An 18,793-nucleotide genomic window follows, 5' to 3' on the forward strand; every position below is an offset into this window, starting at 1 on the left:
ACACACACACTCTTGCTCCGTCTCTGTTTCGCTTGTTCTGTTTATATCTATCCGTGTGCCCATTTCCTCCTTTCCTCCTCCCCACCCAACCACCCCCCCACCCACCACACACCGGCTCGCTCTTGGGGGGTTGATTTTCCTACACAAACACACATACACGCACACCCTTCTTTGGTCACTGGCGGAATGTTTTCACCACGTCTTGGAGAGCCACAACCCCGAATAAGCCCGAAAAAGCCCACCAAACTCGTCCTCGCAAGGAAGAAGCAGAAGCAGAAGAAGAAGAAGACAAATAGCGCGCACGCACGCACGAGTGTGTGCGTGCGTACAAAGGGGGTGGGAGTGGGCAATAGAGTGGATGAAAATACAGGACGTGGCTGTGTGGAAGCATATGACGTTCGCGGCGGAAAAGAAGCAATAGAAATAACATAAAAACAGACACGCACGCACGCACGCACAAACACACACACACACGTGGGGGAGGAAAATAGGCGCTTACTCGCCCACACTTTCATGGCACGCACGCACACGTTCGCCGCGCAAGGGAACGTATTAGGGCACAGACCCTGCGTGTGGTTCCTCTCCTTGAAATCAATCGTCTTCCCTCCTCCCCCCAGCAAGGGGGGTAAGAGGGTGGTGACTCTTTTTTTTGTATGCGTCTTGAGGGGGCGAGAGTGGGAGTGGGCTTTATGCTCCACACCCAGTTTGCGGCTGGATGCGGTTGATTGGGCATTGGGTGAAGAACCTCGCTGGCAGGGGGGAGAGACGGGAGGGTCGGTGGTTGCACGATCCCCCCCTTCAACCCTCCCAGACACACACACACCCCCCGGAAAATCGGCCAACCCCGGAAGAAAAGTAGAACAACATAATTATGCCTCCCCGTGCTGGACTCCCGTTTTGCACGACTTCACTCGGGCACAAAAGATGGAGCGCGCGCACGAGAGAGAGAGAGAGAGAGAGAGAGAGAGAGGTTTCTTGGCCTTTTTCCGCGGGGTGCTCTTTTCTTCGTTCTGTTGCGTTCGATGGTAGCGGCTGGGAATTGTTAAAGGGATGAAATAAATCGCGTTTTTTTTTGCTAATCACTTCGAATTCGGGCCGAACACACGGGAATGTCAATCACGCCTTCTCTCGCTCTCTCTCACACGCACACTGCCTACCTCAACGTTGTAGTTCGCACTTTTTACCGTACTCGCCACGCGGTCTTTGCCCTACGTGGGGTAAGACGAAAAGCGGAGAGGGGGAGGTGGGTGGGGGGTTGGGAGAGCACAACAAATCGCACGCACATTCGTGAAGCCCGTGCTTCCTCCTTGCTTCCACCCTTGATTCACGCTTACCCTTCGCTTCGTCACACGTTGCTGGGTGACGTTTCCGACGGACCGATTGGAAAAGGGCGCCTCTCTAAAGGACTCGCGAGCCCATCCCGCAACGTCCCTTCACAACACGCACACCCAGAAACAGGAGTCGCTGGCTGGATTGTGTTGAACTCCGGGCATCGCACTCCCTTGGTCCGGCCCTACCACTGCAGCAGGTGTTTTTTGCTGGGGTGATGCTGCGCGCCCGGTTCCAGACGATGATTCCGGATGTGCGAGGACGAGGGTTGGCGTGTTTTCGTCCTGTCCTGTCCCGTGTGTGGAGCTCACGCTTTGCCGCACCGTCGTCGTCGTCGCGATCAAGATGTCCGGAGGGCCGCTGTGGCGAAAAGTGCACCATTCGAGCGAAAAATTCAATGGCCGACTTGACGGATGACACTCGGTGAGCGGGCGCTCGGTTCTTTTTTGATGGCGAGAGTGAACGCGTGAGAGACCGCAACGGTTTGGGATCTCATGCGTGCTCGCTCGCGCACGCTGCCAGTGATGCTGAACAGTGCCGTACGCATGAGAAGCATCCGTGTGGCCGCGTTTGATGCGTAGATGCGCGTGCTGAGAGCGTTGAGAGCGAATGTACCGTTGTCGTGAGAGAGAGAGAGGGTGACCGTAGGTTGTCAGTGCGGTGAACGTCACACGCACTCGTCGTGACGTAATGCGAGCCTCACAAACACGGGCTATAAACCGTAGTGCGTAGGTTTAAATGGACCGGTGAGATGCCAAAAGGCTGCAATATCAGCGAATTCTCGGTCGAGGCGTCGTAAAGAAGCATTGTTCGACTGAGCAGCTAGCGCCACGAGCGTTATCGATTATGTCCTTACGCATGATTTCTTAAATTTTGAATGAAAACATGCTTCCTTCTATTCGTTTTGACGGTTCTATTCTTCTTTATAGTATTGCTTTACGTTGTTTAAATGCTTTATTCTGAATGTTGTTTGCTAATACTTTTTTATACATTTTTGTACATATTTAAAGCCTTGGAATCTTAAAACTTAAGCCTTTTATCTATCCTATTACTTATCCCTGCATGAGTTGTTTATTCACTTCCTTATTCTTCACTTACTGTACTGCTCTCTTATCATTCTTCATGTATATAGTTAGACCTTTAATTATGTGGACAGAATTATGTACAATTTAAGGGACAGCGTATGCGTATGAATATAAGGAACAAATCAACTTACTGGAACAAATCATTGTAACGAGTAATTTTCCTATTCACGCCGATTTCCACCACCGCAGCCTCATCAAAATTGGTTACGAAGCGAATAGCCCAATTCGAGCACTTATTGCTCGACATAAACGGCTGCAATCTGACAGCAGCAACCAAGAAGTCCTGTCATTCATTCGCTCGCTCGTAGCCGCAGGCACAGGGGCTTTAAAAAAATCCTGATATCAAAATTACCGCACCATCTGGCAGACTGCGCGTGCTAGTAATTGCGAGTGTTAGTAATTAGTGAGTTCATTTTTTCTGCTTCTTTTCGGCTAGCACAAGCCCATGTGCATGTGCGTGAAGTGTTCCGTGTCACTTAACAACTAAGCGTAGGCATACGGCCCTACAACCGGGGTCGCTGGCATCTGGAAGAGAGCCACGAGTAGCCAGCTCTCGCGCGTGCGCCAGAACGAGACGGGGCGAACCGCACGCACCGAGCACGAGAGAATGCGTTGACCGTTTATTGGCCGCGCGCGGGAGCGAGACGGCGCTACACCGTAGCGTCACGTTCGGCGCTTACCTCACGGCTTCCCGCTCCAGGTGTCTCTCCCTGGGTGCCAAAAAACAAAAAAAAGAAAAGAAAAAAGAAGCAAAAACCACAGGGCTTTTCCCACCATAGTGTGTGTCGGGTCGGGGTTTCTTTCGAATGTTGTGCCCGCAGCAAAGTCTCCATCTTTGAACTTTCGATCCGCCATCGCGGTGTGTTTCCGTGTGGCGTGTGCGTGTTCTATTTTTTTTCGCCATTCCCGCTAACCGGTGGCCGGTGCAGCTGCAATTTTGGGCGCGTTCGCGAGGACATCCGGCCGCGTCTCGGGTTTCCCTTCCCCGCCCTTCGATCCTTTCTTCGCGTGGCGCAACCTTCACGCGCGTGACGCCTGGTCGCGTGCTGATGCCCTCCGCCGACAGGACCTCCCCCCGAGTAGCCACCGAGCAGGCGTGAGGGCGAACACACACACGCATTGCTCCTCGATCATCCTCAACGCACACCCTCAAAGTCTCCTCACGATCAAAAAGCGACCGTTTTTCGGTCAGGATCCCAAAGGGTAAGACGCGTGCAAGTGAGGTAAGCTCCAGCTCACTCGTCTCCGCTTTGCTTTCCAGGTCCAGGTCCAGATCCAGGACACGAAACCTAAGGGCATGCCCAAGTGAAACCCACCCCCAGCCTGGGTAGTAGTTGAACAAAAGCACACACACCCACACGCGCGCGCGTCATCCGAGTGTCCTTGTGCACCTGTCCCCTCTTTCCCCACGCGCGAACAAGGACGAAAGTGACGACGACGGCGACGGCGACGACGACGAGGCGGATGGTGGGCGTGGTGGTGAAGGAGAAGGGCAGCAGCGGCAGCAGCACCGGCACGACGATGTCGCGCAGCGTGAGAGCGGAAACGCGCGCCAGCAAAAAGGACGATGTGAAGAAGCTGATGCTGTCGATGGACCGGGTGCGGCACTGGGAGAAGAAGTGGGTCACGATCGGGGAGACGTCGATGAAGATCTTCAAATGGGTGCCGATCTCGACGAACGACAAGAAGAAACCGCCCGGGGCGGGTGGGGCAGGCGTAACGCCCGGTCAGCAGTCGGTGGGGAAGAACGGTGCAGTTGAACCGGCAGGTGCTGGTGGTGGTGGTGGACCAACGGGAGGTCAATCGAATGGGACGGGGGGCACCACCAACACCGCCGGGTCCGGTTCTAACAATGCCACCCCGGGAACGGCCGCAACGACGAACGGAAACAGCAACAGCGGAAGTGGGTGTGAGAACAAGGAGAACCATGGCCGGAAACAAGCGCCCCCTACTGGTACGGATTCGAACTCTAACTCAAACTTTGGGCTCGCGGAAGACTCCAACACCTGTACGTATGATTTTTTTGGTTTCTAGTTTTTTTTAATTGTCCTTGAAATCATCCTCCTTATTAACCATCCCCTGGACAGGTTTCTCCATCGTCAGCGATTCGCAGGGTGCGACGGATTTCGTATCGAACATGTTTTCGGAGGATTCAAACTCGCAGGGCAGTGACAGCGCGCAACCGAAACGGCTCAAGACGGAGTAAGGTGGCCTCTTTGGTGTCCTTCGGGTAGGAGGTGCAGGGATGCGAGAGAGAGAGAGAGTGGGGGGAGATTACTCGAAAGCTAGCGCCCTTTCCCAATGGTGCTCCTTCACACACGCACGCCAACGCATCCCGAACGAAGGACTCGAGGGACATCCTGTCGCGCAGGATATGCGTGCTGATCCGTTGTTGCCAGCGAGAGAATCTGTACAAACGAATGAAGGACACGGTCCAGGGCTGCCCTCATCCCTCCCTGTTCGCTCTACGTAATTACAGAAAGACATACACACACACACAAATACAGGAGCGTCGGCAAGATCCGGAAAGGGTCGGCGCTGCCAACGGTCACTCCAAGCTAGCTGTAAGGCCGATCGTGCGTTTTCTTGATATGAAAGTTTTATTTCATAGGATTTTTTTTTACAATATACCATATGATAAATACCATATATAACGATAATGGCGCACTTTTGTTCGCTCCCCGCTCCCTGCCGTGTGACCTAGTTTCCCTTCGATTGCCCTTCCGCTGCTCATTCGTTTACCATAGTTTTTAGGGCGTTTATGTAAATTATTATTTTCTTCTTCTTTAAATAAAATGAATATGAGGCATAGAAGCGAGCTAAGCAATGGACCGGATCCGGTGTCGATCGATGAGCGATGGGAAAGAATTCGTACCGTTGGAGTGTGAAAAGAAAAGACGATAAAGTTTGTTTAAAAACTATCTTAAGAAGGGTGTTAAACTAGAGTGGAGTGAGCTACTGACATTTCAAGCGATTGAAGTCGGGACGATGCTGTCCAAGAAATGTTTTTATTCTTTTCTTTAACAGATTTCAATGCCAGGGAAGCATCCTTCATTTTAATACAGCAAGGATGTTGTCATCAAGGAGAGCCAGTCATCAAAGCAACATCTACAACAAGATGGAAGCCTCCTTAGCTCTTTCCTTCATGCTAAAGTGGATATGTTTCGTCTAAGCTTTCTTTCACGAGTTCTTGGAAAATTTCCTCGTGTCCTTGGCGAATTTCGGATACAACTCAAACGCACAAAACCAGGTCAACACGTGTGTGTGTTTTATTTTATTTATTGAGAGTTCTGTTTGCTCTAACATACTGATGAAATACGAACGACAAAACCTCAGGGTAGGGCGAATCTTTTCTTGTGATGATCGCAGTAAACGACTCATTCGCACCCTGGTATACTGATAAGATAGAAAAGTGAAGAAAAAAACGACGTGAAATTTGCCGGGACAGATGGTTCCCAAAGATTCCCTGTACGAAGGCGCGCTCCTCGAAGGAGTTAAGCCCCCGCCCCGCACCACGATTCTGTTCGCTTCTCCCACCACTCAACAACGGTCACAATAGATCACACTCGCCGACGTCCCACACGCGTGTAATTTTGCCCAATTTAATTGGACCAAAGACGGACCCCGGCGTCACACGTTCTTCACAGCTTTCCCGCGAGAGCAGGAGGTACAGGGCGGGGGGAGAAAGGATCCTCCCCCTCGGAGGGTGCATTTAAAGGAGTAACGAAAAACGAAAGAAGGAAAAGCGACGGATCGGTGGACAGTTTGCGCCAGTCTAGCTGCAGCAAGTAGCCGGAGTCGGATCCAATCCGGAGCTCTTGGTGATGGCCAGCCGGGTAAACTCTTCGGCCACGGTCGGGTGAATACCGACGGTGTTGCGCAGGACCTTCATCGTGAGGCCACACTTAAGCGCGGCCGCAAAACCCTGAATAACCTCTCCAGCGGCCGGTCCAAGGAAGTGAAGCCCCAGGACACGCTGGTCGCCATCACGCAAAGCGACCGCCTTCAGATAGCAGTAACGGACGGAACGTTGCGGTACGAAGAACTCCGTCGGTTTGTAGTACGCGTGGTACACCTCGATGCCATCCTTGCCGTGGGTTGCTTCGGCATCTTCCTCGCTTAATCCCACACACCCGTACTCGAGTGGCGTGAAAACGGTCGTTGCGACATCCTTGTAGTCCATGCGTTCTTCCGATCCACCGAACAAGCGGCGAGCGATGATACGTCCAGCGTGGATAGCGACGGGTGTAAGCTCCGGCTTCCGGTACAGCACGTCTCCGACGGCGTACACATGCGGAACATTCGTCTGATCCAGCTCGTTCACGTCCAGTTTGTCCGATTTGCCACCATCAGCCGTGACGATACCGGCATTCGCAAGCTTCAGCGTGCCAGTTTCCGCCTGACGGCCAATCGCAAACAGCACCGTATCAAAGACGTCCTCAGCCGCAGCCGCACCGTCCGTTTCGTACCGCACCAGCAACCGCCCATCGGTCTGTTTCTCCACCGCAAGTGGGCGCGTGTGATGATGGAACTTGATGCCTTTCTCCACCATCGAATCACCGACGAGGGTGGCCATTTGCTGGTCGAATCCACGCAGCAGGATCGATCGCACCATCACCGTGACGTCGTAACCGAGCCCTTTGAGGAAGCCGGCACATTCCAGCCCGATGTAACCGGCACCAACGAGGAGCGTTTTTCCGGGAGCATGCGGCAGGCTGAAGATATCATCACTCGTAATCGCGTGCTCAGCCGCACCTGGGATGTCCGGATAACGGGGACGGCCACCGACCGCGACCACAACGTACTTGGCGCGCAGTTCACGCTCGGTTTGGTTCTTCATCACCGCCACCACCGTGTGGTCATCCTTAAAGTAACCAAGTCCGTTCACGTACTCAACCTTCTGGTCACGCAGATCCACACGTGTCACCCAGTTGACCGACTTGATGTGGTTTTGTACGGATTCGGTCAACGTGGCCCAATCGTGATGGACGGATGCCGGTTCGGCTAGTTTCCAGCCGTACGGTTGAGCATCGTGAATCGCTTCACCAAGCAGGGAAGCTTGGTGCATCAGTTTCTTCGGGATACAGCCGACATTCACGCAGGTTCCACCCAAACCCCATTTGGTGCCGCGTGGAGATGGCTTCACGAAATCGAGGACGGCCACTTTGGCGCCGAGTTGGACCGCTTGTTTCGCGCAGGCCAATCCACCTGAGCCGCCTCCGATGACGACCAGATCGTACTCATAGTTTTCCTCTGTAAGGTGAAAGTGAAGAAATGAGAGATATTAGATGGTGTTCGAGTTGGGTAGATGCAAGCGATATTGGAACACCTTTAGGTCGTTCAAGCGAGCACGTGTTTTGATTGAGAGATTGGAATAGCTGAAGTAGCAGCAATCGCTGCGGTATGCCCAAGCAATAAGAGATGTTCTCGAGCGCTATCACCATCGCCAGAGACTCAAAAATTAAACGTTACGAGCTAAGCAACATTTATCACGGGCAGAACGAAAGCAGTGTATTTTTTAGTTACTTTTTCCGAGGTGCTACACAATAAAAATCAGCACAAATTCCCAATTTTCGACTCGCCTGAAGATTTACGCTCGGTAATCAGTTCCATCACTGCGAGAAAAGCAACATTTAGCGACCGGTTAACGCAAAATGATAACAAATCGCACGTCAAACGTCACATGTGTCAAACGGACTCCGTACTCGTGATGGGTCGTTTGCAAAATCGATTGGGCTCGAAAATTCACGACCTGGTGTTATGTTGGCTACGAAAAGCAGGCGTTTTTCCGATCGCAAACCCAACCGGAAGCCCGTTTTCCGTGTACTCGCTCGAAATTACTCACTTTGCAGCATTGCTGTGGCCTGTGTGCGCAACAATCGTACATAGTGCACATTTATAAGGTTCCGTAGCGGTCGCGTAAGCACGGATGCCGTCATAGTTTACGCGAAATTTGACACTAAACTCTTGTGCCGCTCGAGTCGTTAATGATTGTGGCGGACGACTGCGCCAATCGTGATGATGTTGCCTTTTTTCCCTCCCCTCGTTGTAACACTACTGTCCGCAACTTTCCACAACCTGACTCTCTGAAAACACCGATAAAGACCGCAGTCAAAGGCTATTGAGTCGGAACGAGCAGGAAAGAAGCGACGTTGGTGCGGAAAAGGGAAAAGGGAGAGAACCGGGTGCAATTTCGTAACAACCGACGACGTGATTTGTATGTACTTTAGTTTACCGTCCCTAAGGGTTTTCTAGCTGCGTATCACATTTATGAACACATTTATCAACACACACCAGCACCCACAGGATCGCTATGTAAATAGTGCAAACGCGGGATTTTATAAACTATTCAAATAAACGTCGTTTGGACCGCACCACTCACGACCGGCCCCACTCACGAATTTCGTGAAAAACAAAACAAACTACACAACAGTAGAGTCCCATCCACACGACAACGGGTCGGATCGACGGCGATGCTGCCCAAAACCTCGCTAGGCAAATGACAGCTAAGATCGTACCGCTGTGTGCGCTCCCGTTGCGTCCACGGCACTGCTTTCAACCGGACACGACCACATGTGCGTGCACCACTCGCTAAGCATGGTCGACGCAATGGCCCGGTAGGTTTACGTGCGTTTGCACACGCAACGGTAGCGTGTGCGTAAATATCAACGCCCAGAAAGCGCGATCCAGAATCCGATTATTCGCCATCGGCGTGTAAAATAGCATCGCACATGTAGCGTTAAATGGCGTTTAATGCGATGGAATTCCATGCGCCATTACAATAACAGGGCCATGTGTGCAAGGCATCTAAAACAATGTGCCCTATCGTAATATAATTGCAGATATTTTGCAACTGTTTATGTTACGTATTTGCGCAAAAATTCTTTTGAATTTGATGGAAATAATAGTTGTTAAGTTTCATTTTCTATGAAGTACATTAAGCAATTTTCGCATGCTCGATGCCTTTTTCTTTTCGTCTAAGCCCCATGTCTAACCTTCAATTACCACCATTCTCACCCTTCGGCTTCTAATAATGGCTCAAAACCTGCTAGCTGTCATTTAGCGGACCATCGAGACGCTTCTCGATGCTTTCGAAAGCAATAGTGGAGGGAGAGCGACAAAAAAACCCACAATCGTAATGTGTAAGTCATGCGGCATGACTTGCGGAAATGTGTATCTACTGCACCACTATCTTATGGCCTCTCAGTCAACAGAGGCCACCGATGATTATTTCCACCCGGCCCCAGGGGAAAATCGTTTCACATCAGCCCCCCGCCCCAACCCATCCGCCCAGCAACCTGTGTGTTGGAATTCGCTTGGTGTTGCTTAGCAACGGGCCTTCGGTCAAACACGACAGGGCCGCGTGGATGAATCATCGATCGTGGGCTTAGTTTCCAGAAGCCATTCAATCGAATGCTCCCAATCTTGATGCAGAATGGTAACGATTGATGAGCCAGATATCGGGCGTTATCAGCTCTCGAGCGGTCGCGATTGCGACATGGAAACCTTCTAAGTTTCTTTGGGTAACGGGCACAGATAAATTCATTATCATTAAGTCAATTCAAGGCGCTTTTGTCGGGTGCTGGGCCAGAGTGGACGAATCCATTTATGACGGGATGTACGCGCATTATGCCTACAAAAAAACACACACACGCAATTGCCTCCCGGTAGGGGACGATTCATCTCGAACTGTCAGCAAGACGGGAGAAGAAATAATGCACTGCTTTATCGCGTTGGTTAAAACAAAAAAAACGCCCATTCGTTATGTGCGAAAGGAACGTAATTTGTTTTCGTTTCTTCCACCCCGAGTTGCTAATCAACTCACAGATTATATATGCTAAAACACCACATTGCCATCCAATATTAACAGACGCGATTAATCGGTGCGTGTGTCCGTGTGTGGCGAACCAAAAGCGGGCTCCCCAAACCGATGACAGCAACGATGGCCGACGAGAGTGCGAAAGAGAAACCCTACTAGCACGTCATTTGCGATTGGGCGGCGTTTAGTAAGCGGCTGCGAAAAACGCGAAGTCGCTCGGTTTAAACCACCGAAACATCGCCATAGTTATCATTCGCGTTCCGTTTCGAATCCAAGTGCGCTTGATAAACGTTCCAGGATCCAAGATCCGGTGCTTGCTGGTGGAAATTCCGTCGACACTTCGGAATATACGCGCGTATTGCTCAACGTTGCATTTCGCGTTACGTCACTTGGAAGTAAAGCAGTGTTTAAAACAACCTCTTTAGCGGCACCATTCCAACATGAATAGCATCCTAATTACCGGCTGTAATCGCGGCCTTGGACTAGGCTTGGTGAAGGTTCTGGTTGGCTTGCCGGCTCCTCAACCAACCCACATTCTTGCGACTTATCGCGACGCGCAGAAATCGCAGGTACGTACGCATTGACCGTTACTATTCCTACGCACGAAAACTACGTAGTCGACCGACGACGGGAAGGGAAATATAATTCGCGAAAATAGATCCGCGGTACTAGAATTTGAAGCACTACAGTATGACAAACTTACGATTTAGCGGCGCCATGTTTCTGCTGTAAGTGTGTGTATTGTGACGGTCTGCTGCTGTCACTGAAGGAATGGAGCTTCACTAGACACAAAAGGCACTAAACTGCTTTGCACGACGAAAGGAATGTGTTGATTCGGTTGAAGGTTGCGTTCCGTTTGTTGAGGAGAGCGAATTTTCCGTCCTCGCCGACTTCGATGCGGTCGCGCTGGGTTTGCTTCACCGTGACGTATTCGTCTGACTTGAGTCGCGTTTGGCGGCTGTGTAAAGTATGGTTGTATTTATTTCAGCGAGCCGGCTAGTTCAGCGCTATGGTGCGAAAGAACGTACACTAGTTACGTACCGATACATGGAACACGTGTGCGTGTACCAGAAATTGCGAGAGAAAGTACTGGCACAAGGACTGTTGTAGTGTTTTGCTGCGGTACAATTGTCCGTTTAAATTGACCGTTGGTAGAAAGAATTTTATATCACAAAATTAAAATTGTTTAACTGCATGTTGTACAATTATCCCTGTAAAACATCTTTTATTCAAAACATTTGAGTAATAATCGTCTTTCCGATGTTTTGTAGGAGCTTCTAGATTTAGCAAAACAGCACAAAAATATTGTGCCACTACAATTCGGTGAGTATTCCCATTTCGATAAATATAAACTATGGTCGTAATATTGATCCCTTTCTCCAATCTTTAATAATATTTCAGATGTAAATAATTTCGATGGCTACGATAAATTCGTGAAAGAGGTCGAGGCAATTGTGCAGGAGGCAGGCTTGAACGTTCTTTTCAACAATGCCGGAATATCGCCGAAATCAACGCGGTTGAACTTTACTAAAAGTCAAGACTTGGTGGAAACATTCGTAACGAACACGGTGGCACCTATCATGATGACCAAAGCGTTTGTGCCGCTGCTGAAAAAGGCCTCCGAAAATAACTCAAGCGCACCACTCGGTCCCCAACGTGCTTGCATCGTGAATATGAGTTCGATACTTGGCTCAATCAATTCGAATCGGGAAGGTGGTCTGTATGGCTACCGCACGTCTAAGTCGGCCCTGAATGCTGCCACCAAGTCCATGAGCATCGACCTAAAAGGCCATCAGATCATGGCTGTTGCCCTTCATCCGGGCTGGGTGCAGACAGACATGGGTGGCTCGAAAGCACCGCTTACAGTAGAGCAGAGCTGCGCAGCTATCATACGCACGATGCTTGCATTTAACGAATCACACAACGGTGGGTACTACCAATACGATGGAAAACAGCTTCCATGGTAGTCCCCAAAGCTAGACGATGTAATTTTTCATTTGCATTTCAAATGGTTGCGTAACCGTTTTGTATGAAATTTGAACTGATCCTTGTATCGAAACCGAATCAGTGGATATAAATACAGGTTGTAAAGGGTTTTTCTCTTGAAAAAATTTTTATTAAAAGAATAAAAAGTCGTAATTTTATGAATACGGCATGAAATTGCCCGTGACAGCGATGAAACCGTAAACATAAACGAAGCCGCTAGAATCAACTGCTAATACATAAATGTCAGTTATTTGAAAAAGATAAACAAAGGATCCGACGAGCAATAAATTATTGTTAAAGCCCCATAAATGACAATAAAAATGGGATTACCCCATAAGTTGTGTGTGCCTGAATAGATTAGCAGTAGAAAAAAATGGTTTCACCAGCAGAAACGTTACAGAAATGATGTGCATCAAACTGCAGCACTTCTGCATGGTGTAACCTCGCAAAAGAAATACTCAGCGCTGTCAGAAATTGCCCCAGAGCACCATCGCTTAGCCACAGCCCCGTGTCTTTCCCTAACCATTGCTCCTTGCGAACGCGTGTACACCACCTCCCGTCCAAGTGTGTCCCGTTGTGCGTGCATGTGTCCTTTGTTTGTGTTTCGCGACCCCCCACCCCCGCACGAACCACCACATCATCAGCCCCCAATCAACCCTCCAAAAGGCAGCGGCTGTTGCGTTGCAAAAAGGGCAGTGTCGTAGCGCTCTCCAGTGTGCGCGGTTTAATTCCGTTTCTCCGCGCAATGTTACAGCCATTCTCCAGCCATCGTGCAGCAATCAACCGATCTCGCCGCCATTGAAAAGGTGCGTCTCACGTCACCGGTTCGTCGCACCTAACTGCGCGGGTAAGTGTGAGGGGGGGTTTGAGTGGAAAGGGGGGCGTATCATATGGGCACGTGCGCGATCCTTGCTGGTGTGCATCCCGATCGGTGGATGCGTGATTAGGTGGCATTAATTGACAGTATAACGCCACGCTGACCTGCAACCTGTCGTGGTCCGCCCTGCTGATTCATAGCACACAGCGAATGGTGGAATCGCGTGAGGGATCGATTCGTCATCATCTGTTCGAACGTTCGGATGACAATACAGCGTCGGCTAATGCACGGGCACACGCACAAAACGGATGGCGACATTGGCCACCCTTATCGTGCCTTTTTTTGCGAATGTATCCTGCCACGCCGTGGGTGCGCCATTCCCTTGCACAACGGGCACGTTATACTCAACATGTGTGAGAGAGAGAGAGAGGAAGAGCGCACGTCTATCACGCTCTCTTTCGCGCGCGCGTGCCTGCAGCGCACTCGTAGTAGTGCCAGTAAAAACCGATCGTCACCCGATCGGAACGAATCCACCATGACGACGGAATACACATGCTGGAGTGAACGTGACAGCAGCAGCGCGTGTGGCGGAATGCAACGCAATGCACGAGTGAGAGCGAGAGAGAGAGGCGGCACAACCGCCTGCTGGGTTCACTTCCTTCTTCGGTCGGTCGCGTTTGGTTCGCTTTCTGGTGCGATCGCTGCTGGTTGGTTGATGGTAGCCAACAATTTCCGGATGTTGGCCTCCGTGTGGCTTCACTTTCTAACTTTTCCCTCATTTCGCACACACACAGTACCCGTGGCCGTCACCAGCATCACATCCCGGAGTTGGGGTCAACGCGCGCGAAACACACACCACATCAACCGCATCTCATCAATCAATTGGGCGTGAGAATTGCACTTGTTTAGGCCCTTGGCAGGGTGCTCTGTCAAGATGGCACATTGCAAGATCGATTTCGGTGATTGTCTCAAGGATTCGCCCAAATTTCGGTAAGTCAATTAAACCCCCCCGCCTTTTCGCTATCCCGCGTACGGCCCGAAAATGGGTGATTATTTTTTTTATTGTGTTTTCGGCAGGCTTCGCCTCGAGCAGGAAGAGTCCGAAATCGAGCACCTGGAGTTGCGGCTGGAGAAGATCATAAAAGCGTGCGGGGCAGCAGTTGACAGCGGGAAGGAGTACATCCGGCACCAGAGCACCTTTGCCACCTCGCTATGGGACCTGCAGAAGCACTTCCAGGATAGCAAAAACTCGACGAACGCGCTGGCGCAGCTGATCCAGCTGCTGCAGGAAATGAACAAATTCCACACGACGCTGCTCGACCAGGCGAACAGGACCGTGCTGAAGAACTTGACCAGCTTCCTGAAGCGCGACATCCGCGAGGTGAAGGAATACCGACAGATCTTCACGAAGGTGTCGGAGAACATGGACGCGGCGGTTTACAAAAACGCTCAAGTCAGCCGCAACCGGCCAGCGGACGTGGTGGAGGCCGAAAACCTGCTGTCCGCGTCCCGTAGTTGCTTCAGCCACACCGCACTCGATTACGTCAACTACATTACGCTGCTGCAAAATCGCAAACGCCACGAGATTCTTGCGACGCTGCTGAGCTATCTGCAGGCCTGCAGCACGTACTTTCACCAAGGATCGGACCTCTGCGAGGACTATGGGTCCTTCTTCAAGGGGTTAGACGACGAAATCGAGGTCATGCGCACTGAGTACGGTGTGCTGGATAAGCAAATGCAAAACCGGCACACGTGCGTGAACGATCCACGGCCGGAACACGGCCCGGAAGGGGGTGGCGACGAACCGGCAGGGGGTGCAGAGTCGAGTGGTGGCGCTGGCGGTGGTGGAGACGATGGAGGAGCGGGCTGTCCAAGCTACATGGAGGGGTATCTGTTTAAGCGCACTTCGAACGCGTTCAAAACGTGGAACCGAAGGTGGTTCTGTATGCGCGACAATCAGCTGTTCTACCGGAAGCGAACCGGTGAGGAACTCCCGACGGTGATGGAGGAGGACCTGCGGTTATGCTCCGTCCGGCCGCTGGCCGATTCCGACCGTCGGTACTGCTTTGAGGTGATCTCCCCGACCAAGTACGTTGTCGTTGTTTGGAAGTGCCTTCGGGAAGTCCGGATGTCCTGACGGTTTTTTCACTTCCAGATCACACATCCTGCAGGCTGACTCGGAAGCGATGATGAACGCCTGGATTAAGGCTCTCCAGAAGGGCATCGATTCGGCCATTCAGCACAACAGCCCGTACAGCAACGATATGCGTGGCCGAGCAGGTGCTGCAGGCTCTTCGACGGGTGGAGCAGGACACGCTGGGGGTGGTGTGGGAAGAGTAGCTAGTGTTGGAGGCGCGGGAAGGGCCTCTGACGGTAGTGGAGATGCAACTGAAGCCTTACGTGGAAATCGCGAACGAAGTGGTGCCGTTCGAGGTTCCGATACTTCTCGAAAGGGTTATAAAAAGATGTAAGTCCTCTCAGACACAGCCCGTCTCTCAGGATCCACAGCCTGTTAATCTCTCTCTCTCTCTCTCTTTCTGGTCCTCCCAGCAATTGGACGCAGATGTTGAAGATCCCGGGCAACTCCCGGTGTGCGGATTGTGGCAACACGGATCCACGCTGGGCCTCAATAAATCTCGGCATCACACTTTGTATCGCTTGTTCGGGTGTACACCGAAGTTTGGGTGTGCATTACAGCAAGGTCCGTTCACTGACACTAGACGTGTGGGAACCGGAGATCCTGCGGGTTATGATCGAGCTCGGGAATGACGTTATTAACCGCGTGTACGAAGGCAACACAAGGCGCGTGGCTCGATTTGAGCGTGCTACGGATAACTCCGAGATTACGGTCCGTGAAGCGTGGATCCGGGCGAAATACATCGAACGACGGTTTGTCATTCCCCTCGATGGGATGGCGGGTGGTGTAGGGCCGGATGATAGCAGCACCTCATCCTCCTCGCTTTCCTTCAAAAGTCTCGGTGCCGATAGCTCCAAGTTCCCGGAACGCTGGAGTATCAAAAAGTTGCGCCGGCGTAGCTACCGGCAATTGTTACGGCGTGGTCGTCGTCGTCCGAATGAAGCCCCACACGTAACCAATCTCGACGAGGAAGATGATGATGAGGAGCAAGCGGCCCGTCACCGCGATGTGGACGCGTACGATGACGACGAGCGGGCGGGAACATCCTCGAAGGGTGGGTGTCCGGATGCGGACGAGAAGGACGTGCAGGTGCACGTACCGAAGCAGTTCTCCGACATCCTGCTGATTGGGGAGAACATCCTGACGGACGAGCACAGCCTCGCCGATGAGGACCTGTTGCTGCTCAACTCGGACCAGGAGTCGACGAGTGGCGAGGAAGACAACGTAATCATGGAGTGTGAGGAGCTGGATCGTCTCTCACCGAGCTACCTGCTGTATAAAGCGGCCAGTGGCCACAATCTTCCGGTGATGAGCCAAGCTCTAGCGCTCGGTGCCGACAAAAGCTGGTCGAATGAGCTTGCCGCCGATCAGACCCCGTTACATGCCGCTGTACTGTCTGGTTCGGTGATGTCCTGTGAGTTTCTTTTGCTGAATGGTGCCGCCATTAACGCTACGGATCGGCTCGGCAGGACACCGCTTCATCTGGCCGCTGAGCAGGGTTCAGCAGCTCAGGCCTATCTGCTGCTCAAGCATAAGGCTCGTTACGACATCGCGGATGTGGACGGCCAGCTGCCGATTGATGTAGCGATCAAGAAGGAGGATGCTGACATTGTGACGTTGCTGCGGTTGACGCTCCTAAATGATGAGATCGGTTCCGGTGAGGATGGCGACAATTACACGGGTGGTGATTCGACTTACGTCGCTGTTATGAGCGAATTTTCGCATCTTGCCAACAACCAACCGCAGCGGCTACAGCGCAACCGGCACCAGCAGCAACAGCAACAGCAGCAGCAACAGCAGCAACAACAGCAGCAACAACTACGACAGGCCATCGGTCCGTCGAACAGCGTCGAAGAAGCACTGCTCGCTGATTTGTCCGGCGTTGTGACCGATCTGGATGATGATGCTGTGACACCAGACAACGCCCCGAGGTAGACGAAAGGCGCCATTTTGTGCACACGAATCTCGTCAATCGATACATCCACACACACACACACCGGGGGTGGTGTAAGAAGGACCTTTACGTACATCCGCTGGCTTCGTGTGGAGCAAAAGGCGTTTGACTCGAAAGCATTCCGGCACCAGTGAGGCCGGTCGGGAAGAAGCAGAAGGCGGGGGGACAAGGAGACACTGCTTTGTACATCCACTCACACACACACACATAGTGCCGGTGTTTTGCAACACCCCGTTGTGGCAAAGAAAATAGAATTAAAGTTAGGTTAGGAATTGATGCGTTCAAGGCAATGACCGTAGGGAAGAAGGCCAAGATGATTCCATAGCTTCCTGCCCTTCATCAACCTACCCGCGAAGCTCAACCCCTCCACCCACACATGCTCGCCGTAATGGCGGCTAGTGTGGAGAATTTTAAAAGATTTGAAAATCCTTCTTCACGAGGGCTGTTGTATTAGCATTTTTGTCGACGTTCCACAAGTCAGATTGATTGTAAGCAGTAGTAGGCCGGCCCTTTCCTTCCCAGCAACCACCTTTCGCCCCCCCCCCCCTCTCCCCGGCACTACGCACCTCGTACCTAAGCGATTTTACCAAGTGGTCTCGCAGCTGTTGTGCGGGCTGTTTTGTTCTCGTAGGAACTTGTTTTAGATGTTAGCTCACTAGGCGTTAGAACATGATTATTGTACGGTTTTTTTTCTTTCTTCTATATCTATCTCGTTCGCTCACTCCCTCCGCTCTCGGTTGAGCTGTTTGGCTAGGGCGAAAGGCACGAGCGAACGATGTTTGAAGCTTTTTGGAGGAGCAGCAGCAGCAACGTTCACAATTAACATGTTATGTCATTTATACAAGCAGCACCAAAATAAACGGACGATAAATCGATGAAAGACAAACGCTGGATGGGTTTTTTGTTCTTCACTTTTTTGCCTTTTAGTTCAAGGAAATCCTCCAGGAATACCTTAGTGTAAGGGAGACACGACAATGTTATATAAGTACCGGACAATCCTTAGGTCACCGACGTTGCAGAATGTGCCAGCAATCGAGGCACCTCCCAAGGGTTCTCCTCAACACGCACGTGTCCCGTGTCGTCACTTCCGAAGCCAAAAGGACACGTAAATATAATGGGAGGATAATGAACATAAAAGAAATAACTGTACACGCACGCACGGATTCGGTTTTCGCGAAATGCGCCTTTCGTCCTCTGTTTAATTCGTTACTCGTTATCCTTCAACTACACTATCACCGGCACACAGTATTGCGGCGAAGAATGACTCGCTAAGGCTTGCCCCTGGGTTCTAGCGGTAAAGCACCCCGCGTCCAGTCCTTTTTCCTGTTGTTTGCCCCACTCTGCTGGATCTCCCCCCGTACGCTTTTTGCTGCTAGTAGTATCAAAATATATAAATACGGATTTTGCGTTTCCCTGAACGTAGCAAATCGTTGTTGAACACCAGCCCATCGCTCTCACGATCGCATCCTAGAAGCTTCACAAGCCACGTGATTGCCCCGGCGTGGGTGTCCTTGATTTAGGGCCGCATGCCCTTTCGTTGTATCACTTGACGGTTCGGCTGTGCCTCCGTTGCTGCACGCGTTGTTCGGTATGTATATAGTCGTATAAATGGGGCGGTTAGCAGTTCGCTTAGGCTGACACAATACGGTGTTTAGATAATGTCCGT

The 18,793-nt window shown here is 51.4% G+C and overlaps 4 protein-coding genes across 5 annotated transcripts; 3 read left to right on the plus strand and 1 right to left on the minus strand.

Moving 5' to 3' along the window:
• Nucleotides 1-3,478: 3,478 nt before the first annotated feature.
• LOC128728688 (B-cell CLL/lymphoma 7 protein family member A) lies at nucleotides 3,479-5,245 on the plus strand. Its single transcript, XM_053822322.1, has 3 exons — nucleotides 3,479-3,617; nucleotides 3,676-4,422; nucleotides 4,502-5,245. The coding sequence occupies exons 2-3, from the start codon at nucleotides 3,879-3,881 to the stop codon at nucleotides 4,618-4,620; spliced, it is 663 nt and encodes a 220-aa protein (XP_053678297.1). The 5' UTR covers nucleotides 3,479-3,617; nucleotides 3,676-3,878; the 3' UTR covers nucleotides 4,621-5,245.
• Nucleotides 5,246-5,703: 458 nt separating this feature from the next.
• Nucleotides 5,704-11,225, minus strand: LOC128729179 (thioredoxin reductase 1, mitochondrial). Of its 2 annotated transcripts, none has more exons than XM_053822836.1 (2): nucleotides 10,937-11,225; nucleotides 5,704-7,667 (listed from the first exon to the last, which is right to left on the minus strand). In XM_053822836.1, exons 1-2 carry the CDS (start codon nucleotides 10,950-10,952, stop codon nucleotides 6,190-6,192), a joined length of 1,494 nt encoding a protein of 497 aa, XP_053678811.1. In that variant the 5' UTR covers nucleotides 10,953-11,225; the 3' UTR covers nucleotides 5,704-6,189. The 2 variants fall into 2 exon arrangements, with proteins under 2 accessions (XP_053678811.1, XP_053678810.1); XM_053822835.1 differs by lacking the exon at nucleotides 10,937-11,225 and adding an exon at nucleotides 8,260-8,559.
• On the plus strand, nucleotides 10,674-12,394 carry LOC128729180 (C-factor). The gene is made up of 3 exons (XM_053822837.1): nucleotides 10,674-10,802; nucleotides 11,505-11,556; nucleotides 11,635-12,394. The coding sequence occupies exons 1-3, from the start codon at nucleotides 10,674-10,676 to the stop codon at nucleotides 12,198-12,200; spliced, it is 747 nt and encodes a 248-aa protein (XP_053678812.1). The 3' UTR covers nucleotides 12,201-12,394.
• A 1,458-nt stretch (nucleotides 12,395-13,852) lies between these two features.
• LOC128728731 (arf-GAP with coiled-coil, ANK repeat and PH domain-containing protein 2) lies at nucleotides 13,853-16,961 on the plus strand (the record flags this gene model as incomplete). Its single annotated transcript, XM_053822372.1, has 4 exons — nucleotides 13,853-14,026; nucleotides 14,114-15,124; nucleotides 15,192-15,503; nucleotides 15,587-16,961. Coding segments are annotated over exons 1-4 (2,754 nt in total), but the record flags the coding sequence as incomplete, so codon positions are not given.
• Between the last annotated feature and the right edge of the window lie 1,832 nt (nucleotides 16,962-18,793).

Source organism: Anopheles nili, chromosome X, assembly GCF_943737925.1.
Source record: "Anopheles nili chromosome X, idAnoNiliSN_F5_01, whole genome shotgun sequence".
NCBI lineage: Eukaryota > Metazoa > Arthropoda > Insecta > Diptera > Culicidae > Anopheles > Anopheles nili.